This window comes from Amborella trichopoda, chromosome 12 (genome assembly GCF_054954075.1).
Source record: "Amborella trichopoda isolate Santa Cruz 75 chromosome 12, AtrichopodaSantaCruz75HAP2 v2.0, whole genome shotgun sequence".
In the NCBI taxonomy this organism is placed as follows: domain Eukaryota; kingdom Viridiplantae; phylum Streptophyta; class Magnoliopsida; order Amborellales; family Amborellaceae; genus Amborella; species Amborella trichopoda.
The window spans coordinates 45,511,769-45,537,543 of NC_142347.1; the positions used below are offsets into that span (position 1 = coordinate 45,511,769).

Sequence of the window (25,775 nt, forward strand, 5' to 3'; positions counted from 1 at the left end):
TTCAATCTCGAATAGAGGATTGATGTAAATTGTATTATGAATTAAGTATTTTCGAAACTCCTCACTAACCCCAATGTATGTAAATACCGTTTTAGTTTCCATACATGAAATGTAAAAGGTGAACTTGGCCTTGGATATATTAGTTCGTGGGTTCATTTGTGTGAATAGAGTCATACTATCTTAATCTTCTTTCCTGCACATTTCTGCAACCACTACTACATTGAGAAATATAGAATATTATATTGTATCAATATAAAAAGAATAATAACTTTTTACATCATGGCACACATTAAATAAACTAGTGAACCAAAATATGTCTGATTTGTTGGCTTACGAAAAAACCCGCCTTAATAAAGATAGTATTCTCTATAAAGAAACCATTTATCTTTTGTACATGGAGGTCACAATCATTTTTGTCTTTTAAATTTCAAATTCAAAATGAATGGTTGTACGAGAATCATTGAGAAACAAGGTTCCATAAAGATAACAATCTTGAAAAGTGAAATGAGATAGTTGAAGCCTCTCTAATGTTTTCATGTATACATTTAAACTTACCAAATAAATAAACATTTATATTATATATAAGTAAGCCCAAGTAGGCAAAAGATATCATCATCTTTCACATGAGAGAGTTCCAACATTGCAGCTAAAGCTTTCCAAACGTAAGCCAAAGCAGGGAGGACCAGTAAATGTTGGGGGCTTCTCTATTGAGCTCTTTTCCTCTATCCCAAATCTCTCTTCCACTTCCAATTACAGGATGAAAGATCCCCTTCATAAAATTGTTTACCATGTTGGTGAATATTGTCCAGTGCATTCTGCAAGTTTCTTAACTGCGATGATCATTGCACTGTTGAAAAGAGGATATGACCATAGCCGCAATAGAAGAGGTACCGACCATGAGGAAGAGGCCCAAGAATTTGTCAAATTGCAGACCATAGGAGGTGCGTACATTCGAAAGGTTTGGGTTTGTGGTTTGTTCCCCAAACCAGATCTTCTCCAGTGCTGCCACGGCACCTCCGTCAGTTACATTTAGAACAGCTCTAGATATGTCTGAAAGCATTGGAGAGTTCTTCGGAAGTACCTGGAACATACTGAAAAATCAGATATGGAACATACTGAAAATTCAGATATTCAGCTGTGAAGTCCAATCTTTTATAAAGCAAGTACTGGAATGAGGTAAGCACTCATTAAACATTGGTATTATACATTTCTATAACGATAGATGTAACTCTTACAATGAGATAAGAGTAAAAGGGAAACTTATATGGATCAAAATCTTTCATATTGATATTAATTCATGGTTCATGGTGAAGCCTCTCTAGTAGGATGTTATTTGGGGAGACTAGTAAGTGAGTGGGAAGATTAACTTTGTCTATAGAAAAAACTGCCTAAAGTTTGTGTGGGAAGACTCCATGACGATTGGCTTGAGATTGAAGGGTACTTTTTAGCAAATTGCCATTTGAAATACACACACATATACACAAAACACATACAAATCCGAAGCCTCCGGTTTTGAAAGTAGGTCCGGCCATAGTGAACTTATCAAGGTTGCCAGAGAGAAAACTTTTGATGTAGGGGATCTCATCAAAGATTGCTGCAACTCCACCCTTAGAGCTGCCCTTTGACAAGGCTTTGGCATTGTCATCGACTTTCTGCACGGCCCTTAGCTTCGATTCTGGGATCCCCAACTTCTTCAATAGCCCTTCCAGAAAAGAATTATTTTGGTACCCCACATAGTCGCCATTTCTTATTAGAAATTGAATATCTGTAACAGTGGGCTCCAATTGCTTTACAGTGAGAATGGAGGCCAAGTTGGCAGTGTAACTGCTACTTAATACAAGCAATAGGAACAACCATAAGATGATAACAACCCGAGTCAAATTGCTGGTTATCCTATCACCTGGAAAACATCAATTATTAATTAGATAAATGCCATCAAATAGAAATATTGAGCATTATAAAACGAGACGGTGTTGTTCAAATGAAGTCTAGTTGTTTGATGTCATGATTTCATGATTTCATGGCTAAGTAGTGCAAAAGAAAATCAAAAGGAAATGCTTAGTTCATTTACATTAATAAGGAACATAAAATGCTAAAATAGAAAATCATATAGTATTTGAGCAGAAAAATGACTATTCACATGGTAAAACGCGGTCTAACAAAACTACCTCCATCCTTATCCCAACCAAATGGGGACAGAATCTAACAAAACTATCTACAATTTCTAATTTTTTTTGACATAGTCTTTAGTGTACCCAATGGTCTGGTTTTCATTATAGGAAGAACATATATTTGGGAGAAAAAAAGCAAAACAAAAAGACTTCATGGTAGAAATACTCACGATGAGAAAAGGTTAGTGTTGAGAAGGAGAAATAGAGTGCTTTGCCCATTTGTTCTCTCAGTGGACCTTGAAAATCTTTGTTTCTCCCATTCTCAAGAAACCAAATCACAAATGCTATGATGAAGAAGAAACTAGTGCTGACCAACCAAACTTCCCATGTCAAAGGCATAAAAAATGTCCATGCATCACTCCCGTGTTTCCTTTTAACAGGCACTATCATTGACACCCCCGAGTCTGTGTATGGTGGCGTAAAGTCGACATAATTTGATCGGTTCGCTATGATTGTTACATCGCCCACAACAGCATCGTAGTTCTATTACCACCAATACAATGCATGTACGATGATCATAATTTTACCTAGCTATCAAATGTGAAATTCGAGAGCTTGGTGTGTATCACACCTCAAACTTGATTATGGTTTGAGATGTGTGGATATAAAAAACGTTGTGGTTTGTATAAAGTGACAACCTTAAGCAATCCAAGTAAGATGCACCTCTAAATTATTCTAAAAGAAGTAGTTTTAATGTCAAAAACTTTGTGATGGCGTAAAAAATTATTTTCATTCCTAATAATGAAATTTAATGCTCAAAAAATGGTGAACATTGAGTAAATCTACAAATGCTTGAAAATATTGAAAATGGATGATCCAGATAATACATTACAAGATGCACTATTTTCAAGAGTTGAAATCATTATTTTTTTTGCTATCGATATATCTCGAGGTCAAGATGATCAATTGGAGGGTTTAGCAGTGTTGGAACAATATCTTTTGGTAGGTTTTTGAAGTACTCCTTACTACTACAATAAGAGGTTGACATCTTATGTTAATGTTTTCTAATAAAAGAAGGTATCTATTTAGCTTCAATTTTTTAATAGAAAATGGGTAGGGGTCCTCTTCCCTTCTAATTCAATCCAAAAATATATGAACCGTATTTTTTTTGAAGATTTTCAAATATTTGTAAATCTGCTTGATCTGTACTATTGTGGAGCTTTAATTTCATAATGAGGAGTGGAAATAGATTTTCAAATCATTATAGTGTTTTTTGCAACGTGAACTACTACATCTTTCAATATATTTAGAGGTGTGCCTGACTTTGATTGTTTAAAATTGACGTTTTATATGAACTATAATATTTGATAAAAGAGTGTATATTATGTGATCATTTATCTTTATTACAAGGAGTCACAATCACTCTTAGCCATTAGATGTCAAATTGGATGGGTTGGAATGTGTCAAAAAGTTCGAGAAATTTCTTTTTGATCTTTGAGTGTAGCCGATAAGACTCTTACAACCACCCAATTTGAAATCTGCTGGATAAGAATAATAATAACCTTCTTGTACCAAAAGTAAATGGTGTCTTTGTGTACTTTTCATTGATAAAATGAGGATTAAAAGGCTACTGAATAGTATACTAACCCCAAGAAACACTTGGTAAACCAGCTCGTCATATGTTCCCTTACTTTTGCCATGGCCATCTCCAAATGGGACAAGCTCGTAGGGAAGATTATAAGGCAAAACTTTCACAACCTCAGCAAAAACATCAACAGAGAAACCAGTCACCCTTTGGGCACCACTGATAGGGTCTTCTTCCACAGTCACAAACTTCCCATGAGTGAATGGAACACCTATCCTTAATTTCTCTTTACCATTTGGGTTCACCACCCAACCCTTGGGCGCCACCGCAGATCCACCAGGCCAGATCAATCGTCTGAGATCCTTTTCCTCCTGACGTATTTTCCAGCCACGTAACAGTCCGGACTCCGGCGACCAAAACCCAACGTCTCTCACACCTTCTTTGACAATGTTAACAATTTGAAATTTGGAACCCAGAAGCTCTCCATTAATGAACCGGATTTGGCCGGTCAAACCTCTAAATCGGGACTCTAAGATGGCTCTCAGGAGTTTTGGTCCTGATATGGAAATTCGTAATGTTGAGAGATCCGTCATATTTCCGGCCAATTTCCCAGGGATTGGTTGCCGGAAGTTTGCCGCTTCCGTGCCAGATTTTTCAATTGCAAGAGCTAGAGCCCAAGTTGCATCATAGGCTCTTAAACCGAAAACATTTAAATCTGGAATTTCTTTTTCATTTGAATACTCTTCCTTGTATTGCTGCTCCCACCTAGCTGTGAATTTAGCCAAATGTTTCGACTCCTGTATGTATGCTTTTACACCAATCACCCCTTGCATTGAGCTCTTGACTGTAGGATCCATAGAGTTTAAATGATTGGAGATCCCATCTGTTATGATCCAGACATATTCTTTGCTCATCATGCCGAGTTGTTGTACTTGCAGAAACAATCGGGAGGCCAGAGAAGACATCATATGAACGATAAAAACCCGGGTTTGCATAGCCATCAGTCTATTGAGCTCCTTGGTGATTAACTTTTCAGAAGCCATGGGGGAAAGGACGCATCTAAATAGAATTTGAGAGCCAACTTCTTGGAGTGCATCTCTTAGGTATGGAATGAAGCTGGCTCCATATTCGGTGTCTTCGTATATGGCAACAGCTTCTCTCCAGTTGTAGGCTTTTGCGAGAGCTGCAATGGGTCTCGCTTGGGCCGAGTCATTGGGGGTCGCTCGAATAAAGTAAGGAGTATGCGAGGACGAGAGAGAAGGTGAGGTCACAGAGAAACAGAGTATAGGGATTTGTGATTTTTGTCCAAGATGAACAGGAAAATCGGCTTCTGCAGATGTTTGCGGGCCGATGATCGCCTGCACTCCTTCATTCTTCATGAGATCCAAAGCTGAAACACAAAAAAAGAGGACCAATGCTTCAACATATCCTTACCTCAGATGAAAGAAGGGGAGGCGATGTTAGTTTTATCCTGGGTGTGCTTACATTACACATGCAAGTGTGTCAATTCACCCAAATAAAAAGAACATGGCTATCACATAGTGGCTATCAGAAAACAGTCTCAGACCATGATCTCAAGTGTTAGTTCATCTTAGTAAAATAATCAAAAGAGAAAATAATGAAATAATAACTATTATTTTTAAAATTTTAAAAACAATGGTCGTTATTTGTTAAAAATGGTGCTTGATGTATTCGGCCAGTACATGTTCTAGTGGGTTCCTGACATCTGCACAATCTAATGTAGTTAGACAATGCAAATTGCACTAAAAAAGTCGATTATCTCGATTTCTAGTGCAATCTACACCGTCGAATTATATTTAGGAAAATTGTTTCATGCTGGCTGGACTGCGTTTATACAATATGCGGTCCAGAGGTATAAAGCACCCACTGCGTTTATACAATATGCGGTCCAGAGGTATAAAGCACCCATCTTAAAGATGGATGCAAATAGGCGGTCCATTTAAAAACAATTGTAACTAACAGCCCAAATGTTTTTTAAATATAATTATTATTTTTAGTTTTCAAATATATATTTTTTCACATTCATGATCTCCATATTAAAGATTATATATTCTCTAAAAATTAGGATAAAATTATATTTAAAAACTATATTTATTGCCAAGCCCACATTTCTACAATATGCGGGCTGGCCGCATAGAAACCGTATCGTTGTATTTAACAGCAGAATGTACATGCCACGCAACTTTTGGTCCGTTGGGACTGTGTGGGTAAAGATAACCTAAAAACTAACCTATTCTTTGAAGAAGAAAGTTTATATTAGAACCGAGCCTCTAAACAATCAAATTAGACCCCACCTGAAAAATTTCATTAAAAGAGGTTATTTGATGTCCAAATATCTTCAAATTGATTATATCAACATCAAGATACATGAACAAGAGAAAAAAATGATTTCAAGTTTCGGACATAGTGCATCTTATAACGCAGTTTTGGACCGTCATTTTCAAGATTTTCAAGTTTTCATAGATCTGCTTGATCTACACTATTTTTAAAGCTGTAAATTTTATAATTTAAGATGAAAATATATTTTAAAGCTATCACAAAGATTTCCAGTATTGAAACCATATTTCTCAATGCTATTTGAAGGTGTGATTTACTTTGATTGTTTAGAGCGTCAGCTCTATACCTACCGCACCCTTCTTTGAATATTTCCCAATGGTTTCACCCAAAATTTTAAAAAAAATCGATTCAGATCGGAACCGGCTGATTCGAATTGGGAATCGTCATGCTCAAATCGTTTTTGCTAAATGTCGAGAATCTGCTCGTTCTCCCCATTAGACTGCAGGTTCTAGCGAGTTCTCTTACAGAACCGTTGGTTTTGTTAGAGAACCCGTCTAAAACGACCCTACATTTTTTTTCTTTTTCATTTATTTAACTTTTAATGATTGATTCTATAGACCACTGATTGGTTCTGTAGACGAGATCGCCAATCCGAATCTCCAATCTACCAAACAGGAAATCCGAATAAACGTTCTGGGCCACCGCACCATTTTGTTCCCTAAGGTTTTGTTTTCCGGGGACACGTTTCGACTATTGATTTACTCCGTTAAATCCATCTTTTGATCTCTCATCATTTATAAGAGCACATGGTCGAGCATTCTTCATTTAATTGAGGAATTGTCCTGTGCACAAAAAGTCGAGGAATTGTCTTCTATGCAATTGATGTTTTTTGTATTTTTAGAAAGGAGAAAGTATGAGCCATACGCTGTTGTGTTTTTGTAGGGCAGGCAATGGACCTGGCTGAGCCCAGTTGGGCCGACCTTGTAAGATTGGGACCTATTTTCCTTTATTTTCCTATCTTTTCATGCTTTTCTTCTTTTGGGTGCATTAGGCCCAGTCGTGGCCTGGTTTAGCCCAGGCCCAACCTTTTGCCACTTTTGAGTGGGTGTACCCAACCCTCGGATTCCATATTCACCATCCATTGTCGATGGATGGTGTGGGTTGGAGTGCTGTAATTTCCCTTCCCTTTCAAAGACTTTCACTACATCATTGAGCTCACCACCGTCATGGTAGTTAGACAACTTCCATTGTCCACGTGGGCTGGAGCATCACCATCTATCTATAGACAGAGACACTACTAAATGGTTTCACACATTGGTTGGTGGCGATTTCCTACCTAGTCGTTCAAAAGGAACATGCAGCTGAGCCCTTGACGAGTCTCGGGATGCCCAGCTGAATACGAGCCCTCTCACGGGTATGCGGATGCACTTACTAAAGTGTAACTTTCAAGGACAAAATATTGAAAACTTATTGAAAGAAGAATGAGAGTGTAACTTTCAAGGACAAAATATTGAAAACTTATTGAAAGAAAAATGAGAAAAAGGAAGAGATACAAGTATACAATACTTACAAACACCGAAACACAAGTTTTTTTTTTTTTTTTAAGTGGTTCACCTTTTAGGGCTATCTTTATGTGAGAGGCACACTGTCCACTTCAACAAAAGGGATTACAAGTATTTAGTGTGTAACAACTGCTTCTCCCAATAAGCAAACACTCTCTCTTAGTATACCAGGCTCGTTTTCTCTCTAGAGGTTTTTCTCTATCTGGGTTTTTTTCTTTCCTTTCGCTTTCTCTCTTCAAGAGGTTTCTCTTCACTTCTCTCTTAGGCGTAAGAGGCTTCACAAAACACACACTCTCTCCAAAAGAACCTTTTCCTCTCAGGATACCTCGCTAAGTTGCTTCTCATCCACCAAAAAATGTGCACAAACACACGAATGGATGTCTAATTTTCAACTTCACAAATGATGTTGTTTCATACTTTCAGTAATTCTGAAATAATTCAAATTTTTTTGTTTTATCTATGACTAAGCATTAAATGTGTCCCTCCTGGGGGAGGGGGGGGGGGGGGGGGGGGGGAGAGAGAGAGCTTCGGAGATATTTGAAAAAATTGTTACCATACTGAGAAGATTAGACCTGCGCAAGGACCACACACATAGAGGAGATAGGGAGAGTACCAGCTGAAGCTGCCTGGACTACATCTCCACCTGAATCTCTTGAAGAAAGAAGTATGGTAGTGTTGAAGTTGGGGTGCTTCTTGTAGAAATCTTGAATGGCCATGCTTATGCACATATTGCTCACTCTCCCAACCCATGAATCCATGTCCAAAACAACTCCAACTTTGATAACATCTCTCTCTTCCCCTTTGGCCAGGGTTAGGAACACAAGAAAAACATTCAAAAGAAGAACCCTTGCCATTTCTCTCTTCATGGCTGTAAACCAAAGCCTAGGCCAAAGCCCATATAATAGGGTTATGGGACTTCATAAAGTATGTGGAAATGAGGGTATTCCCCTTGGTCACATATAACAGGGTCATGGGACTTCATAAAGTATGTGGAAATGAGGGCATCCCCCTTTGTCACGGCACCCCTTGTATTGGCTTTTGGTCAATGTTCTATGCAAGTAGTTGACAGACGACGGAGACTTAGAGCTCGTTTGGCTGGTAGGAAAACTTGCATCGTGAAACAAACTGCACAAGAAACAAACAGTTACACAGTGTTTTAAAAAACGCCGAGTCGAACCGGACTCGGAAATCGTGAAAAGGGGACTGGATCGCCTAAAAAATCGGAAATCATCAAGTTCTAGAGAGAACCGGATGATTCTGTACAGTGAATCGCCGATTCACTGTACGGAATCGGCAAGTCCGAACAGTGAATCGGCGAGTCCGTACGGAATTTCTTTTTTTTTTTTTGTTTTTTTTTGTTTTTTGTTTTTTTTTGTTTTTTATAATCCATGATAGATTTTTTTGTAATACTTGATCGATTTTTTTGTAATCCATGATCGAATTGTTTTTGTTTTTTTGTAATCCATGATCGAATTTTTTGGTTTTTTGTAACCCATAATAGAATTTTTTGTAATCCACGATCGAAATGTTTGTTTTCTTTTCTTGTAATCCATGATCAATTTTTTTGTTTTTTTTTTTTTTTTTGTAACCATGATAGAATTTTTTGTAATCCATGATCGAAATGTTTGTTTTTTTTTTGTAATCCATGATTGAATTTTTTGTTTTTTGCTTTTTTTGTAACCCATGATAGAGTTTTTTGTAATCCATGTTTGAATTTTTTGTAATCCATGATCGAACTGTTTTTTTCTTTTTTTGTAATCCACGATTGAATTTTTTGTTTTTTTTGTTTGTTTTTTTTTGTTTGTTTTTTTTTGTAATCCATGATCGAATTTTATGAAATCCATGATCGAATTTTATGTAATCCATGATCGAATTTTATGTAATCCATGATTGAATTTTTTGAAAATTTGTGATTTTTTTTTTTAATCCATGATCGAATTTTTTTTTGTAATCCATGATAGAATTTTTTGAACATTTGTGATTTTTTTTTTAATCCATGATTGATTTTTTTGAAAATTTGTTATTTTTTTTTTTAATCCATATTATTCAAAGAGAAAATGAGAGAGATGATGATTCTGAGACCACCCTATCCCAGCCATATTATTCACATATCGAGTCCCAACAGCAACAGTGTAGGGATGAGCAGGAAATACTGTAAATTAAATGCTGAATGGCGGTTCATGCAGGGAAAGAACATATCAATATTCGCATATTCATTCAAAAACATGAAAATTCTTAATGGAGTACCCTCGTTTTTTATTGAATTCCTAAAAAACAATATTTATAATGAATTTTAATAATTTTTTTGAATTTTTTTTAAGCTTTATTCTGACCGATTCACCCGATTCCCGATCCGGATCGTCGATTCGCCGATCCGGATCGGTTTTTTGGAAGCCCGATCCGAGTCACCGATCCGTTTTTTAAACCATTGGTTACACATATTTGGTTCATGTGTGAAGTCGATGAAAACCTTTTCATAGGAAATAGTTTTACCACCACAAGGAGCAAATAGTGTGAAAAGGATTCCCCACCCCACTAGATGGGGAGTAAGTTCTTGACGATCCATTACTCGTCATGCAGACTCGAAAAAATATTGCATTCAAGTTTATAACAAGGGGTTGAAACCACGAAAAAAAATAAAAATAAAATAAAAAAGAAAGAAAAATATTTTTCTCTCTTTCCATCACCCATTTCTCTCTCTCTCTATTTTTTTTTTTTTGAACATTAACACAAACTTTCTATTAACTCAAAATAGTATTACACGATACAAAAGATACATGAAGCAAAACAAGAGGAACCATTAGGAAAAATTAATAACCAAAGAAGGGAAGTTAGCTTCTCCTTTGGCCTAGGCGTCTGCCTCCTCATTCGCCTAACGAAAGTAATGTTGCAAGATAGCATTGAAACAAAAAAGGATGTTCCTAATCTCATCAAACAAAATTCTAATACTCCATCGAACATTGAACTCTCCACTACTTCAAGCTATGACATTTGTTGAGTCTCATTCAATAATCTTCTGCCCTTCCTAACGTGAAAGGAGTTTCAATATCCCCAAGAGACCTCTATCCTTTGTTTCATTTGCGGTAGCAATACTATAAGGACCTGGTTATGAGCATAAAACATAGCCCAAATGATTTCTAATCAGCCCACCATAGCTTTTTACTCCTAAATTCCCAAAGTTACTACCATTAAAATTCAATTTAATTGAGCATAATGGAGGAGGAGACCAAACAACAACTCTTTGGCCAGATCTCATGTTACCTAAAGTTACCACTGTTAAGGGGTTATTAAGGACGAGACTCCTTCATGTAGAGCTACTATTTTTGTGAGAGGAGAACCAACCTGCTGCCAAGGCTAGAATATTAGATTTTAGCATAACAAAATCTCTAATAACTCCTTCAAACACTCTTCGATTTCTCTCCATCTACAAACCCCATAGGACACTTGCCCACAAAGAACGCCATAATATATTGGCCACCTTTGGAATACCAGAGGATAACCATTGAGTGATGAGTAACCTGCAATGTTATGGAATTGGATTGGATAAATTAAAGTATTGGTGAACACAATTCCAAATATCAGAAATAAAAGGGCTGAAGAGGAATAAATGTTGGGCCGTTTCATTGCTAGCTTTGCACAACATGCAGACATTGGTTAAAATGAGACCCCCGTTTCTTAAGTTACCCACAGTGGCTAGCTTGTCTTGACATAAGATCTAAAAAGACAACTATACTTTAAGCAGGACATGAAGTTTATTTGGGAAAGTCCTAAATCCAGTTGTCTATATCAATCACAGAAGATAATGGCATAAGCTGACTTAATCGAAAAAGTTCCTAAAGTAGTAAGGTCCCAGATCACATCATCTTGTACATTAGGGAAAGCTGGACATTATTTAACATGTCCAACAAGGTTTGATACTCAAGGATAAAAAGTATTAGTTATTCTCATGTACTTGTAATGAATTGACCAAACAATGTTAATATGAGCATCCCCACTAGTATCCCTCACCGTAGCTAGTGGGTTTGAAACTTTAGAAAATACTTTTGGGAAATGGTATCTAAGAGGGTAGTCACTAAACCATTTATCATACTAGAAAAGTGTAGATTCCCCATTACCCACTACTTTCTGGAAGTAGCAAAGATAAATAGGTCTCTCAAAATCTATCCCCCTCAAAATATGGGAAAGATTGACCTTATGTTTTGGGGGCTTTATAATATCATATTGTTGGTCTATTCCATATTTTCTCTTAGAACTTGTTACCCAAAATGAGCCTTGTTGCGTACGAACTCTCCACAACCATTTTATAAGTAAAGTAGAGTTCTTGCTTTTCAATCTACGAGTCCCCAAACTGCCTTCTTTTATAGGTGCGCACACCTTAGCCTAACTAATCAAATGAAATTTTTTTTCTTTTTTTCATCATCTCCCCACAAAAAATTCCTCATAAGTCTCTCAATAATACTAACAATCTGTGTAGCTGTTCTAAATAAAGGTATATAGTAGACTTGAAGGTTGGTAGAGTAGATTTAATAATTGTATATCGACATCCAAAATACAAAATCGTTGCCTTCTATAAATCCAATTTTTTATTAAATCTCTCTATCACTGAATCCCAAATATACTTTGAGGGCCTCGAATCAACCAAAAGTATACCCAAGCATTTGCAAGACATCTTCTCAACATCACATCTTAACACACCAGCCATCCTTGATACTATATTTTGAGGACATCCAATGCCGATCAACTTGGTTTTAGAGAGATTAACTTTCAGCCATGTTTCCATTTAAACGCTCTTTAAAAAGAAATGTCCACAATCCACTGATTTCCATTACATTTGGATCACAAAAATTATGTGAAACAGTCGGATCATTGTTCCCAACTTCAATACCTAAAATAAGACCATGTGAGGATACACCTCTTCCATAATACTGAAACTTTCCGCCACCAATTTGTATAAAAAAGGTGATAGTGGATCCCTTTGTCTGAAACCTCAAAGCTCCCAAAGAAACCAGTTGCTTTACCATTCATGAGAATTGAGAAATGAGAAGATGATAGACCTCCCTCAGTCCAGATCTCTTTCTCTCTCTTTCTTTCGGCCGTCATATCTCTCTTTTCTGAAGCTAGTTTCTAGAGGGAGAGGGTTTTTAAAGAGAAAAGGAGAAATTGGATTTATAGAGAGAGAATGGGTTTCTAGAGAGAGAAAGAGAGATTGATTTTCTAGAGAGATGATGGACTTTTAGAGAGAAAGAAATATTGATTTCTAGAGAGCGTGGGTTTTAAAAAGAGAAAAGTGATTGGGTTTTAGAGAGAATGAGTTTCTAGAGAGAGAAAAGATAGATTTGGTTGCTAGAGAGAAAGGATTTCTAAAGAGAGGAAGAGAGATCGGGTTTCTAAAGAGAGAAAATGGAATTTTAGAGATAGAAAGAGAGATTGGGTTTCTAGAGAAAAAATGGGTTTTTAGAGAGAAAAAGAGAGATTGGGTTTCTAGAAAAAAATGGGTTTTTTTAGAGAGAGAGATTGGGTTTTTAGAGAGAGAAAGTGAGTTTTTACAAAAGAAGAGAGATTGTGTTTTTAGATAAAGAAAATGGGTTTTTAGAGAGAGAAAGAGAGAGGTATTAGAGAGAAATTGTGTTTTAGAGAGATGAAGACAAATATATTTTAGAGGGAGAAAATGATTTTTAGAGAGAGATTGAGTTTTTATAGATAATGGTTTTTTAGAGAGAAAATAGATATTTGATTTCTAGATAGAGAAAATATGTTTTTAGAAAGAGAAAGCGAGATTGGGTTTTTAAAGAGAAAGAGATAATGAGTTTCTAGATAGAGAATGGGTTTTAGAGGGAGAAAGAGAGATTGGATTTCTAGAGAGAGAAAATAAGTTTTTAGAGAGAGAAAGAGATATTGGGTTTATAGAGAGAATAGGTTTTTAGATAGAAATAGATAGATTGGATTTTTAAAGAGAAAGAAATATTAAGTTTTTAGAGCGAGAAAGAAAGATTGAGTTTCCAGAGAGAGAATGAGTTTTAAAGAGAGAAATAAAGATTGAGTTTCTTGAGAGAAAAAATGAGTGGTTTTAAGAGAGAAGAAAGATTGGGTTTCTAGAAAGAAAATGAGTTTTTAGAGAGAGAAAGAGAGATTGGGTTTCTAGATAGAGGAAATAGGTTTTTAGAGAGAGAAAGAGAGATTGGGTTTCTAGAGAGAGAAAGTATTTTAGAGAGAGAAAGAGAGGTTGGAACTTAGAGAGAGAGAGAGAGATTTGGTTTCTAAAAAGATAAAATTGTTTTTTAGAGTGAGAAAGAAAGAGTAGGAGATAGTTTACCAATGGGTTACCAAACATAAAAAACTAAGTACACATGATTTCCATAAATGTTGAACCAAACATGGGAAAAAACAAGATTGGAAGGGAATTGTTTCACATATGCAAACTGTTACGCACGAACCAAACGAGCAATCATGATTCGTATGTTGATTCCATCCTCGCATTGCTATTGGCTGAGGGCCAATTTGTCTATTTCCGAGCAGTCATGATTCGTATGTTGATTCCATGCTCGCATTGCTATTGGCTGAGGGCCAATTTGTCTGTTTCGTGTTTTGTATGTTGATTCCATTCTATTGGCTGAGGGCCAATCTCGTGTTTCGTATGTTGATTCCATTATGTTGGCTGAGGGCCAATTTGTCTGTTTCGTATTTTTTGACGAACCAATATCTGTTTTTTCAATATATTAGGGAGTTACATTTTGAAGGCGTTAATTGGGGGTACAGCGGTAGGAATGGATATCATGATGTGGTTTCAATACATTAGGAAGTTACATTTTGAAAGTGTTAATTGGGTGGTGCGTAGGAATGGATATCATGATGTGGTATCTGGATGTGGATATCATGATGTGGTACCTGGATGGGGGGATTCTACCACCACAATCCCTGCCCTTTTCAATATATTAGGTGTCAGTAGATGTGGATATCATGATGTGGTATCTGGATGTGGGGATGCTACCACCACGATCCCTGCCCTTTTCAATAGATTAGATGTCAGCAGTAGGAATGGATACCACGATGTGGTAACTGGATGTGAGGATGCTACCACCACAATCCCAGCCCCTTTTCTAAACTAAAGTTGTTAGTAAGTGGGGATTTAGGCCCCACCCTTTGGTGGAAATGGAGTCAGAGACCTCACTATGAGACTCTGCAATATAAAAGTAATTTTCATAATAATAAGTTATTGGTTGTTTTGCCGTACATGAGATCAACTTATAGGCAGTTTTATATATAAATTTATAAAGTATTTTTCTTTAGTCCATTTTAATTTACTGAAAAGTACATGTCTTTGGCCTTAAATAACAAAGAATAGCTATAAAATAATGAAAGAGTTAAATAATCGAATAAACTTAAAGATTGGATAGTTGAACGCACAAGTTACGTCCATGTAGATGCACAAAGGAATTTTCCTTCAATCAACAAACTTGCGTGTTTGAACTTTTGAACTTGGGACCTCGGTTAGTCAAACCATGATCTTTTAAAAATATGTTCATCCAAACCAAATTTCTTGCCCATTTCACAAAGGACCGTTCCAATGGTTGAGTTGACAAGGCCTGGCTAAGAATTAGTCTCATTATTTTTTTTAATTTTTTAAAATAAGATATTTATCTAAATTTTTGGGTGGAAGATGTATTTTTATAAATGTAACTAAGTAAATATAATTAAAATTATTTTAAATAAAAAATAACCAAGATACCCTTAAATTTATTTTGATCAATATTTCATATTGATTTCTTTTCATTATTTTTATTTAATTCTACTTATAAAAATGAAGCTATTGCCCAATTTTCATATTATTTTTAAATAAAAGATAATAAAAAAAAATCAAATTTGGCTGTTGAATGAGGCTGGTTCAATCTGAGTCGGTCCACCTTCCCCATTTCATTGACAAGCAAATCTTTTAAGATACATACCAGGTCTATTCATATCTTTTGGAAAGTGATAATCTTCAAGAGTAACCCAAAGAAATAGACTGAACGTTTTGAAAGTATTCACCGAGAGGTCTTTGACTCTTTGTGAATTATGGTCCTACAAGTGGACTAAAAAACACGATTGCTTGACAAAACGTCCCCCAAATGAGCTTTTATATGAGGGAGTATCGTATTTGTGGGGGCATACTGCACAACAACTCCGTCGGGCATAAGAATAACTCAAAGCTTTTCTTTTTTTTATTTGAAATTTTGGGATCTAGGTATCATTAAATATTTATTTTTAAGGGAAAAAAGTTTGGATTTAATTTCTTGAATACCTGGATCTTGCCCTTCAAAATTTGGATTGTTCTCATTGAATCTTGTGAATTAAATTTTTTAAGACATATATATATATATATATATATAAATAAGGTCGCAACTTTAAAATGTAGAATTATATATGCACCTCAAAAATCTATTGAAAAGGCTGTTTGAATATTGAAAAACCCTCTATTTGATCATCTCGACACCGAGATGTATGAATATATAAAAAAAAGTTTCTGAGTATAAAAAATGATGCATCTTGAAACACATTATCTAGACCGTCCATTTTGAAGATTTTCATATGTTTATAGATCTCCTTGATTTTAACTATTTTTGGATTTTAAGCTTTTCTTACTATATATGAAAATAGATTTTAAAATAATCCTAAGAATTTTTTGCAACAAAATTATATGTTATGATAAAATTTGGAGGTGAACCTTAATTAGATTGTTTAAGGTTGCAACCTTATAGGAACCGAACCCATATATATATATATATATATAATTTATTTATTTATTTATATTAATTACTAGGTTAAATCTTGTCGCTTATAGATTTAATGTATCTTTGGCGTTTAGAAAAGTTTCATGGAGTGTGAGTTGCTTAACAATTAAGGGAGGTCCCAACTCTTTGACAAACTATTGACACCCTTACCAACCATTATTGTTCTCTACTTAGAACATTGTTAGTTCGGTTTAAAGACTCAAGTTTAGAGAGGGTTTAGGGTTTAAGGTGTAAGGGTTTTAGGGTTTAGGGGTCAACAAGAAAGCTTGAAACCTTTTATGCTGAGATCAAAGGCTCACCTGAGTAACTCGCTTCGACCAAAGACCAAATTGCTTGGCCGAGATTATTCCCAAAATACTGTTGGGAATTTAGACTCCAATGGTAGTATACCACTAAGAACGAGGACATTGTGACCAGAGGGAAACGATACTTGCGATTTGGTGACACTACGCTCAGACAAGTAAGCCCTAGGATAAGATTTTGAAGTTTTTTGAACCCTAGAAACTGCAGAGTTCAAGGGTTTTGGCTTTTCAGTGCTTAATAGATGGATTTATTCAGTCTTCGCCAACCACAGTCAACAAATGAGTGAGTTTAGGAGATGAAACAAAAAGAGGTCCTAGAACCAAACAGGGCGAATTCTCTCTTTCTTTCTCTCTCTCTATCTCATTGATGGGTTATTTATTTACAAGTGAACTTTCGTTTAACATGGACTTCAAAACAAAACAAAATTAATTTAAAATGCCCCCAAACCATGGTTTGGCATGGAATCAAGGAGCACCCTTAATATTTGCTTAATTCACATAAGCCAATCGTGAAAGTAGCTTATAGCAAGTATATAATACATATTACATAAACAATATGGTTTTTGAACATGATCGGCATTGGCAAGAGGAGAATCATCCTCATACAAACAAAGGAAAGAGTGGTGATGCACAAATAAGCCACTAACTAAAGTTTTATATTTCTGATTTTTACAAATAAACTTGTCAATGAAATGCCCCCAAACCATGGTTTGGAATGGAATAACCTATCCTTAGGCCAGCTTGAGAGATATAAGCCAAACCTGTATACCAAGTGTAAAATACATACTACATCTACATTTCTTGAGCGTGATCCCTTAGGGGAAGAAATGTATCATCATCTTCCAAAGAAGAGAGAGGTGAAGGCATAGGAGCATCACCAACTGAGGCTGTGGTGCGAGGAGACAGAGTGGTGCCCTCATTGGAGAGAACATCCCCTAATGCACCGAGTCCTAAAGGGTCTTCTCTAGTACTCAAGACTCCATCTCTATTGAACTCAATTTCTCTCACACCAATCTCTCTTGTCTTGAAGTTATGAGGTAAAGGGTCCTTCTCATCAAAGAGTTTTGTTAGGGCAACTATCTTCTGCCATAGATTTGGGTCAGCTAGTGGAAATTCATTTAAAGCCCTATTTTGATTCTCATTCCAAAGCCCAATGGCAAATATTATCAAGGCTCCAATGGCTGTTGCCCCCACAATGAGGAAGAGACCCCAAAAGCAGTCAAGGCTTAGTGCTTCAGAGGCATCAGCAGGAGATGAGCTTGATTGTGTTGTTTGCTTCCCAAACCACTTGTTCTCAATGGCCACCATCTTTTCTCCCTCAGTTATGTTCAGAACTGCACTGGAAATGTCAGATAGTAATGGGGAGTTTTTGGGGAGCACCTGTTCAAAGAGCAAGAATCTTATTTACTTATATTTAAAAACAAAAAATCAAAATCAGGGAGGCCCCATACAACTATGAAAAATTGATACATGTAGTATATACTTGAAAAGCTTTTCAGGCTGGGCCTAAGTTGGGCTAGTGCTAGCCCAGACCCAGACTTGGCCAGAATATATTCAGAACTATGGGGCCAGCATCAGGCCTGAGGCATAAACCCTGCCCCAACTTCCGACTAGCCTGAGAGCCAGCGGGCCCGATAATGACTGTACTTCCATATCCACGTCGGAAATGGAAAGAAAATTCAAAGCTTCACAAATCTGTCATATCGACCACTGTGATCAATTATCTGAAAAAATATGTAGTATTGAGCCTTAAAAAGCTCTACCTTCTACCCTTTTTGTTTGGACCTTTATTTCAATTCTACTGAGTTCATTAGACCTTTACTATTTTTGCAGCTACAAATTCAAGGATTTGAGGTGAAAACAGATTTGGAGACGTTTAGAATATGTCTTGATTTGTAAAACCCAGGGTGGATGCATGAATCGGTGGGCTCAACAAAAACTTTTCTACATGTAAATATGCTAACCAGCTTCGGAACTTGGCCGATATTTCAGGTAAATGTAGCAATCTCTTAAGAAAAGAGCGTTTCAAGGAATCAAGATTAATGGCAGTCTAGTTGTTTTTAGAGAAATGAAGGTAAATCAGACAAAGAGAGAGAAAGAAATAGAGAGATATTACAAAGCCATAGCCTCCAGTTCTGTTAATCGGCCCGGCGGTGGTGAACTTGTCAGGGTAGCAAGCGAGAAAAAGTTTAACGTTAGGGATCTCGAAAACAATTGCCGCCACTCCACCACGTGAGCTTCCATTTAACAAGGCTTCAGCAAAGCAGTCGATAGTTGCAAAAGGCCTCAGCTTTGACTCTGGGACGCCCCTCTTCATCAACAAGCCCTTCACAAAAGATCCATGATTGTATCCTATGTAGTCCCCATTATTTATAAGAGTTTGAAGATCAGTTACAGTAGGTTGCAATTGTTCTACTGTGAAAATGGAGGCCAAGTTCGCTGTGTAACTGCTACTTAATATAAGCACGACAAATAGCCATAGGATGATCACTAATCGTGTCAAGTTGCTTGTTATCCTATCACCTGTAGAACATCTACTAAAAATCAGATTAAGAGTACATGATATGGATTCAATGTGTTGGCTGAGGTCACTTGGACTCGGCAAAGAGTTATGTTGTACGCCCATTTTTATTGGTTATGTAAAATAATGTGCCACCATTTGATGATTGTTACAACCAAAGGAAAGGCTATATTATATAGGGTATAGTTTGAATAGAGCCTAGGCTCTAAACAATCAAATTAGAGCCTACCCTCAAATAATGTTGAGAAATGTGGTTTAAGATACATAGATCTATGAAAATTTGAAAATATTGAAAAATGACAGTTCAAAAATGCATTACAAAATACACTATTTTTAAAACTTGAAATCCATTTTTTTCATGTCTATGCATCTTGATGTCGAAATGACCAATTTGATGATATTTGGGCATCAAAACAACTTCTTCTACTAAAAGTTTTGAGGTAGGCTCAAATTTGATTGTTTAGAGTCTCGGCTCTATATAAACTTTTCCCTATTATATATAACTACTTTTTTTGCATTTTTATTTTTATTTTTTAAACTAAGATGGGGCTCGAGGAAATTACTTTTTATTTTTTTAAAACTAGGGCTGGAGAGGCGAGTTACTCAGATGTGCCCGAGTAATGCGGCTTGGCCAAGGGCTGAGTACCTTTTGCTGAGTCGATTTTCTTGTCCATGACATGGAAGAAAAGGGCATCTTGGTAATGAAAAAATGGACTAAAACAGGAGGGGAATGCTAGCATTCAGTAAGCTAGCATTGAGATTAATATATGGAAACTTGGGGATGTTGTTAAAATCAAGGGAAGCCTTTCAAAAAAGATCAAAATTTTCTCAAATATCAAATAAAATTTTTCCACCATTTTATTTTATTTTTCCCAACAAACCCCACATGTTATTTCAAAGCTTTGGACCGAAACACCCTCTCACAAATTAAATAAACAATAGGAAACAATTATTTTTTTTAAAAAAAGAGAAAAACTCAAACAATGGCAAGACTCTCTCTGCAAGATTGTGACTGCCTCTCAAATTATATGCCGTATTTAAGAAAGAGAAATGATCTTATAGGACCCTTCTCCACCCATGTGTGTAGGACCCCAAAAGATCACTATTAAATTTGACACGGATCTATAGAAAAGTCAAGTCCTACATCCATGTGATATCTTTTCTAGGGATACGTGCTAATTTTAATGGTGATCATTTGGGGTCCTATACACATAAATGAGGGAGAGTCCTATAAAATCATTACTCTTTAAAAAAAGCCCAAGATTTTTGCTTGTAAAAGGTAATGAACTTTTACACTACACCTAGTTTTGAACTATTCAACATCATACTCTTTATTTATTAGTTTCAAGTAGCTCATCATTTTTGTGAACAATATTCCCAAATAGTCCATCAAATAACACATTGAAATGGGTTTTGAGATATATCAAAAACATCTAAGGTAAAATGATAAAAGGCTTTACTTTTTGTTTATTTTATGAATTTTCCTAAAAATAAAAATGAAAAGAAGAGCACTAGGAAAGGTAAAAGGTAGAGTTGCATGAATTTCATGTTATAAGCCGAAAATCTGCTTAAGACATGAAGCAAAAGGAGAATGACAAGCATATAATCTAGTTCGATACAGTAAATAAGAAATTGAAAGAATGATTTCTAATGAGATGTACTCACGGTGAGAGTATACGAGCATGGAAAAGGAGAAATAAAGTGCCTTGCCCATTTGTTCTAACAGTGGTCCTCGAAAATCTTCATTTATTCGATGCTCCAAAAACCAGATCACAAATGCCATTAAGAAGAAAAAACCAGTGGTGATTAACCAGAGCTCCAATGTTAGTGGCTTCAAGAAAGCCAATGCTTTGCTTCTTCTTTCCTTTTTCATTGGAACTACCATAGTCACCCCTGACTCTGTATATGGGAGCGTAAAATCGACGTAGTTCGATCGATTAGCAGTGATAGAAACGTCTCCCACAACCGCATCATAGTTCTAATCATCGAAACGAGTTAGAATTATGCAGCAAAGGAAACTGATTTGATAGGGCTGCACCCCTATCAAAAATAAATAAAGCCTCACTTCATAACTTATCGAAAATTCTAATTTAAGTATGGGAAAAACTTACATCAATTATTTTGGCAAGAACATTATAGTGTAGTAGTGAAAAATAATTAGGATTTCAAGCTCTAAAAATAGTGTGTATTATAACAAATTATCTAGACCGTCCATTTCACCTTGAAAATAAGTGTTCATAGATTTACACGAGCTTTACCATTTTTTGAGTTTCGGATTTCATTGTCAGTGCTAAAAATTGATTTTAGAGCATTCATAGAGATTTTCATTGCCGAAAGTGCTTTGCGGACGAGGATTTGAGATGAGGGTTTATTTTATTTTTATAAAGCCTAGGATTTATAGAAACCTCATCCTTGTGCAAAAGGGATTTAAGTTGAACATGGATACATATGCTCATCATCATCGCCTTATCCCCTCTATTTTGGGATGGTTATATATATATATATATATATATATATATATATATATATGAAAAAGCTAACAATAACTAGACAGCTATAATAAATAGTAATATGGTTGGAATCACAGTCGTCAGATCTTCATCAAGTGATTCAAATAACATATCATTATTGGTTAGTCCTCTACTTGAGAGACTTATTGGCGACAATTTCATTTTGTATTTGAATTTTTGTTTTGTTTCTACAAATCAAAATCACTTGAAATTTATTTATTTTTCTTTTTTTTTTAATCTTAAAAAATATGTGATTCTAATACAAATATTGAAAAAATATTTCACAAAACATAAACAGATCAAAATACCTTTGAAAATTTTAAAGGCATTTTGATCGATCTATCTTTTAACGGAATTAAAAAACATTGCTCGACTGGTATAACATTTCAAACGGGAAGGTACAAGCACTTTGAGCCATACCCCAAAATAAACTTGATCCAACATGTCATTATATGTCCCAGCGCCTCTTCCATGGCTATCTTCAAAGGGAATAAGTTCGTAAGTAACGGCGTAAGGCAGAGACTCCACGACCGCCTCAAACACGTCGATAGAAAACCCCGTTACCGTTCGCCTGCCGTTAATCGGATCCCGCTCCACTTTCACGAACTCCGTAAAACCGGTCTTAACGGGAACCCCAACTCTCCACTTCTTTTGGTTTGTGGGGATCACCCAGCCCTTGGGCACAGCCATTGATCTCCCGGGCCAGATCACCGGCCATAATTCGTCCACGTGTACACCAAGGACCTCCTCGCCATTTGATATTTTTTTGTAGGGTGAGAGACCAAATTCTGGTGACCAGAGTCCAACTTCATGTGCCTGGTTCCCAATCACATTGATTATTTGAAAAGTGCATGCTTCGACCTGGCCATTAACAAATTCAATATTCCCCGTTAAGCCCTCAAAATTTGTGGCTAAGATGGATCTTCGTAGTCTTGGTCCTGAGGGTAAAGTTCCTAAAGCCAACACGTCGGTAAAATTTCCGGTCGATTTTCCGGCGATTGGTGGCAGGAAACTGAAGGCTCGGGTGCCGGATTTTTCTACTGCCAGAGCAAGAGCCCAGGCTGCGTCGTACGCTCTTATGCCAAAAATGGTTAAGCTCGGGATATGTAGTTCATCTGGGTACTCCTGTCGAAAACGCCGTCTCCACCTCGTCGTGAAATTCGCCAGGCGATCGGAGTTTGCGACGTGGGATTTCACACCGATGACCCCTTGCATTGAATCTATGACTGCTGGATCCAAGGAGTCGAGGATGCCTGCTATCCCATCTGTTATGATCCAGGCATACTCTCTACTCATCATGCCGATTTGTTGTACCTGAAGAAAAAATTTAGAGGCAAGAGGATACCTCATGTGCACCACAAAGACCCTGGTCTGCATGGTCATCAGTTTGAAGAGTTCCTCTCTGATTAGGCCTTCAGGAGCAGAGGGGGGAAGCACACATCTGTACTGAAGCTGGGAGTCGACTTCCTGGAGGGCATCGGTTAAGTAGGGGATGAAGCCGGTCCCATAGTCGGAGTCTTCGTATATGGCTACCGCCCCTCTCCATCTGTATACCTTGAAGAGGGCAGCGATGGGTTTCGCCTGGGTGGAATGGTTAGGGGTCGCTCGGATGAAGTATGGAGTGCGAGTTGAAGAAAGAGATGGAGAGGTTGCAGAGAAAGAGAGGATGGGCACTTGAGATTTGCTTCCAAGATTGGCGACGAAATCGGCCTCTTCCGACGTTTGGGGACCGATTATGGCCTGCACTTGTACGTTCTTCATCAGGTCTAAAGCTGTGTAGCACAAAGGGTTGTATGTGCTGAGACCGTGGAAGTAATTTTTGCTTATGTTTTCAGTGGTTTAAATTTACAAAGAACCCACTGAAGCTTCCTACACTACTTGAGCAGCATCTCATCATGTCCGCAATGGATACCAGGGAGTGTTATCCTTCATCGGATAAAAGCACAGCTGTGCTATTGACATCTGACGGCTGGGATGAAGTTAAACTACTGTAGGAAACTCCAATGCGTTCATTATATGCATTTCTTTTCTTAGAGATGTTGGGGCATTGGTTGAAACTTTGGAAACATTGTAAAACCATGCCCAAACTACAACCTCAAAATTAGAGGATGTGGTTGTGGTTAAAACAGAGGACATCAAATGATAGACCAGAGAGAGAGAGAGAGAGAGAGAGAGAGAGAGATTACCAGCTGAAGCAGCCTTGACAACATCTCCACCTGAATCTCTCGCTGAGATAGTGAGTCTAGTGGTGAAGTTAGGGTGGTCCTCGTAGAAATCTTGAAGGGCCATGCTTATGCACATTTTTCCCACTCTCCCAACCCATGAATCCATAACCAAAACCAACCCAACATTAACATCAGAATAACAATCTGCTCTTTTCAATCCAGTCAACAGTTCCAGAGATAAAATAAACACTCTCAAAAGCAAACCACCCGCCATATCATGGGGCAATATTATCTGAGAGAGAGAGAGAGACAGGCAATATTATGTTAGAGAGAGAATTCTTAATGGAAAGGTCTCAGAGGAGCAACCTCAAATGCCAAAGCCTTTGGAAAACATTACACAATGCGATATGTGGGGAAAATAAATGTGGAATCACGGTCTATATTTTTTATAATTTCACACCCTTATATAATTTGACCCGATTTTGCGATTAGCACCATCAAATCATTTCCTTTTCAATTTTTTATTTTTTATTTTTTATTTTTTATTTTTTGACCTGTAGTGCAGTACAATACCCTAAAAGTCAGAGCGCCCCAGGAAGGTAGGCATAAGTAACATGGAATTTATGTATCAATCTAGTCCAAGTACGAGGCGATTTGATTTTGGTGATATCAAACGGTCCTAGCCCCAGCCCTAGAATCGGGGTAAAGGTTAGTTGGTCGGGTGATGTCTTGAAAGCTTTTCTTACCGTGAACATCGATCCATACCATTTCATGCTTAAAATAAATTCTAACACAAGAGGCAAAATGTTTTTCCTATCGTGAGTATGGGCCCCTACCATATTATTCTTAAAAGAAATTCTAACGAGAGGCAATATGTAATGGGAATTGTTAAATAGCCACGTATGGACCTAACTGGGCCGATCTGACGAACATGATTTCATTTTATATTTAGATTTTAATTTTTTTTTTTACAAACCCAAATCAAATAAAATTTTAGATATTTATTCTTCTCATCAAGTGCATCTAATAAAATATTTTAAAAATAATTCACAAGATATAAATTAACTAAAATACCCTTAAAAAAATTTTGGAGGTATTTTGATCAATTTATTTCTCATGAAACATTTTTTTGATATTTTTACTGGACTCTTTTATTTTTAAAGAACACATGTTCAATACTTCAAGTGATTTAGATTTATAAAAAAAAAAATTCAAATTCAAATATGAAATGCAATAGTGATCATTGACTCGGCCCAAATTCAATTTAGGTTGTTGGTCCCATATTTAGTTGTAGGCCTACTGGCCTACACTAGCATTTCCCATATCTAATATCTCCATATTTGGACTAAGACCAGATATTGGGCATTTTGATTTTTGAGATAACGTACTGCCCTAAATGTCACAAAATAATAATAAAATTTTAAAATAATTCAATGTTGCTCACATCAGAGTGGAGCTAAAATTACAAATAAAAACCACACCTAAAATTAAAACCTGGGCTTAAAAACCAAGAAAATGTTAACCGTATAGTAAAAGATTGTCTAGAAAGAGACTCTGTATCTTTTGTACAAGAAGATCACAATCACTCTTATCCCATAACATTTAAAATGAGTGGTTCTAAGAGTACCATTGAATATATACAAAGTTATATATATATATATATATATATATATATATATATATATATATATATATATATATATTGAATACCGTGACTCACCCTAAATCATCCAATTTGACCTTTAATTAGTAGAAATAGTTATGACATTCTTGTACAAAAGATAAACAGTCGCTTTGTAGCAATGTTACCAAATTCGCTTTGCTTTGGCCAAAGCTTTCGAATTTATATTAGATTGAAGTAAAGCAAAGCCCTAATGCTGCCACTTCAATCAGATTCAGGTTGCTTCAATCAGATTCGAGTAGATTGTGTTGAAGCGCCGGCCTCTTCCTCCT

At 36.5% G+C, this 25,775-nt stretch overlaps 2 protein-coding genes across 7 annotated transcripts; both read right to left on the reverse strand.

Moving 5' to 3' along the window:
* Nucleotides 1-492: 492 nt before the first annotated feature.
* On the reverse strand, nucleotides 493-8,428 carry LOC18435438 (glutamate receptor 2.7). 2 transcript variants are annotated; one of them, XM_006845483.4, is made up of 5 exons: nucleotides 8,170-8,428; nucleotides 3,759-5,086; nucleotides 2,342-2,654; nucleotides 1,494-1,900; nucleotides 493-1,081 (listed from the first exon to the last, which is right to left on the reverse strand). In XM_006845483.4, exons 1-5 carry the CDS (start codon nucleotides 8,420-8,422, stop codon nucleotides 827-829), a joined length of 2,556 nt encoding a protein of 851 aa, XP_006845546.3. In that variant the 5' UTR covers nucleotides 8,423-8,428; the 3' UTR covers nucleotides 493-826. The 2 variants fall into 2 exon arrangements, 1 of the variants encoding a protein (XP_006845546.3); XR_016046343.1 differs by lacking the exon at nucleotides 2,342-2,654.
* Nucleotides 8,429-17,079: 8,651 nt separating this feature from the next.
* Nucleotides 17,080-24,262, reverse strand: LOC110006332 (glutamate receptor 2.7). 5 transcript variants are annotated; one of them, XM_088854343.1, is made up of 6 exons: nucleotides 23,844-24,260; nucleotides 23,003-23,397; nucleotides 22,078-22,922; nucleotides 20,813-21,125; nucleotides 18,743-19,149; nucleotides 17,080-18,006 (listed from the first exon to the last, which is right to left on the reverse strand). In XM_088854343.1, the coding sequence occupies exons 3-6, from the start codon at nucleotides 22,870-22,872 to the stop codon at nucleotides 17,419-17,421; spliced, it is 2,103 nt and encodes a 700-aa protein (XP_088710469.1). In that variant the 5' UTR covers nucleotides 22,873-22,922; nucleotides 23,003-23,397; nucleotides 23,844-24,260; the 3' UTR covers nucleotides 17,080-17,418. The 5 variants fall into 5 exon arrangements, 4 of the variants coding, with proteins under 4 accessions (XP_088710469.1, XP_088710468.1, XP_006845549.2 ...); XM_088854342.1 differs by having other exon boundaries at nucleotides 23,003-23,429; nucleotides 23,844-24,234; XR_016046344.1 differs by having other exon boundaries at nucleotides 18,743-19,160; nucleotides 22,078-23,429; nucleotides 23,844-24,262.
* Nucleotides 24,263-25,775: the final 1,513 nt, after the last annotated feature.

Coding starts and splice junctions, on each gene's coding strand:
- LOC18435438 (XM_006845483.4), bottom strand. CDS start 8,422: ATGAAGAGAGAAATGGCAAGGGTTCTTCTTTTGAATGTTTTTCTTGTG. Junction 2,655..3,758: donor TTTACCAAGTGTTTCTTGGG/GTTAGTATACTA, acceptor TGGTGGTAATAG/AACTACGATGCTGTTGTGGG. Junction 1,901..2,341: donor AACACTAACCTTTTCTCATC/GTGAGTATTTCT, acceptor GATGTTTTCCAG/GTGATAGGATAACCAGCAAT.
- LOC110006332 (XM_006845486.4), bottom strand. CDS start 24,096: ATGGCGGGTGGTTTGCTTTTGAGAGTGTTTATTTTATCTCTGGAACTG. Junction 23,430..23,843: donor TGTCAAGGCTGCTTCAGCTG/GTAATCTCTCTC, acceptor TGTGCTACACAG/CTTTAGACCTGATGAAGAAC. Junction 21,126..22,077: donor TGGATCAAGTTTATTTTGGG/GTATGGCTCAAA, acceptor TTCGATGATTAG/AACTATGATGCGGTTGTGGG.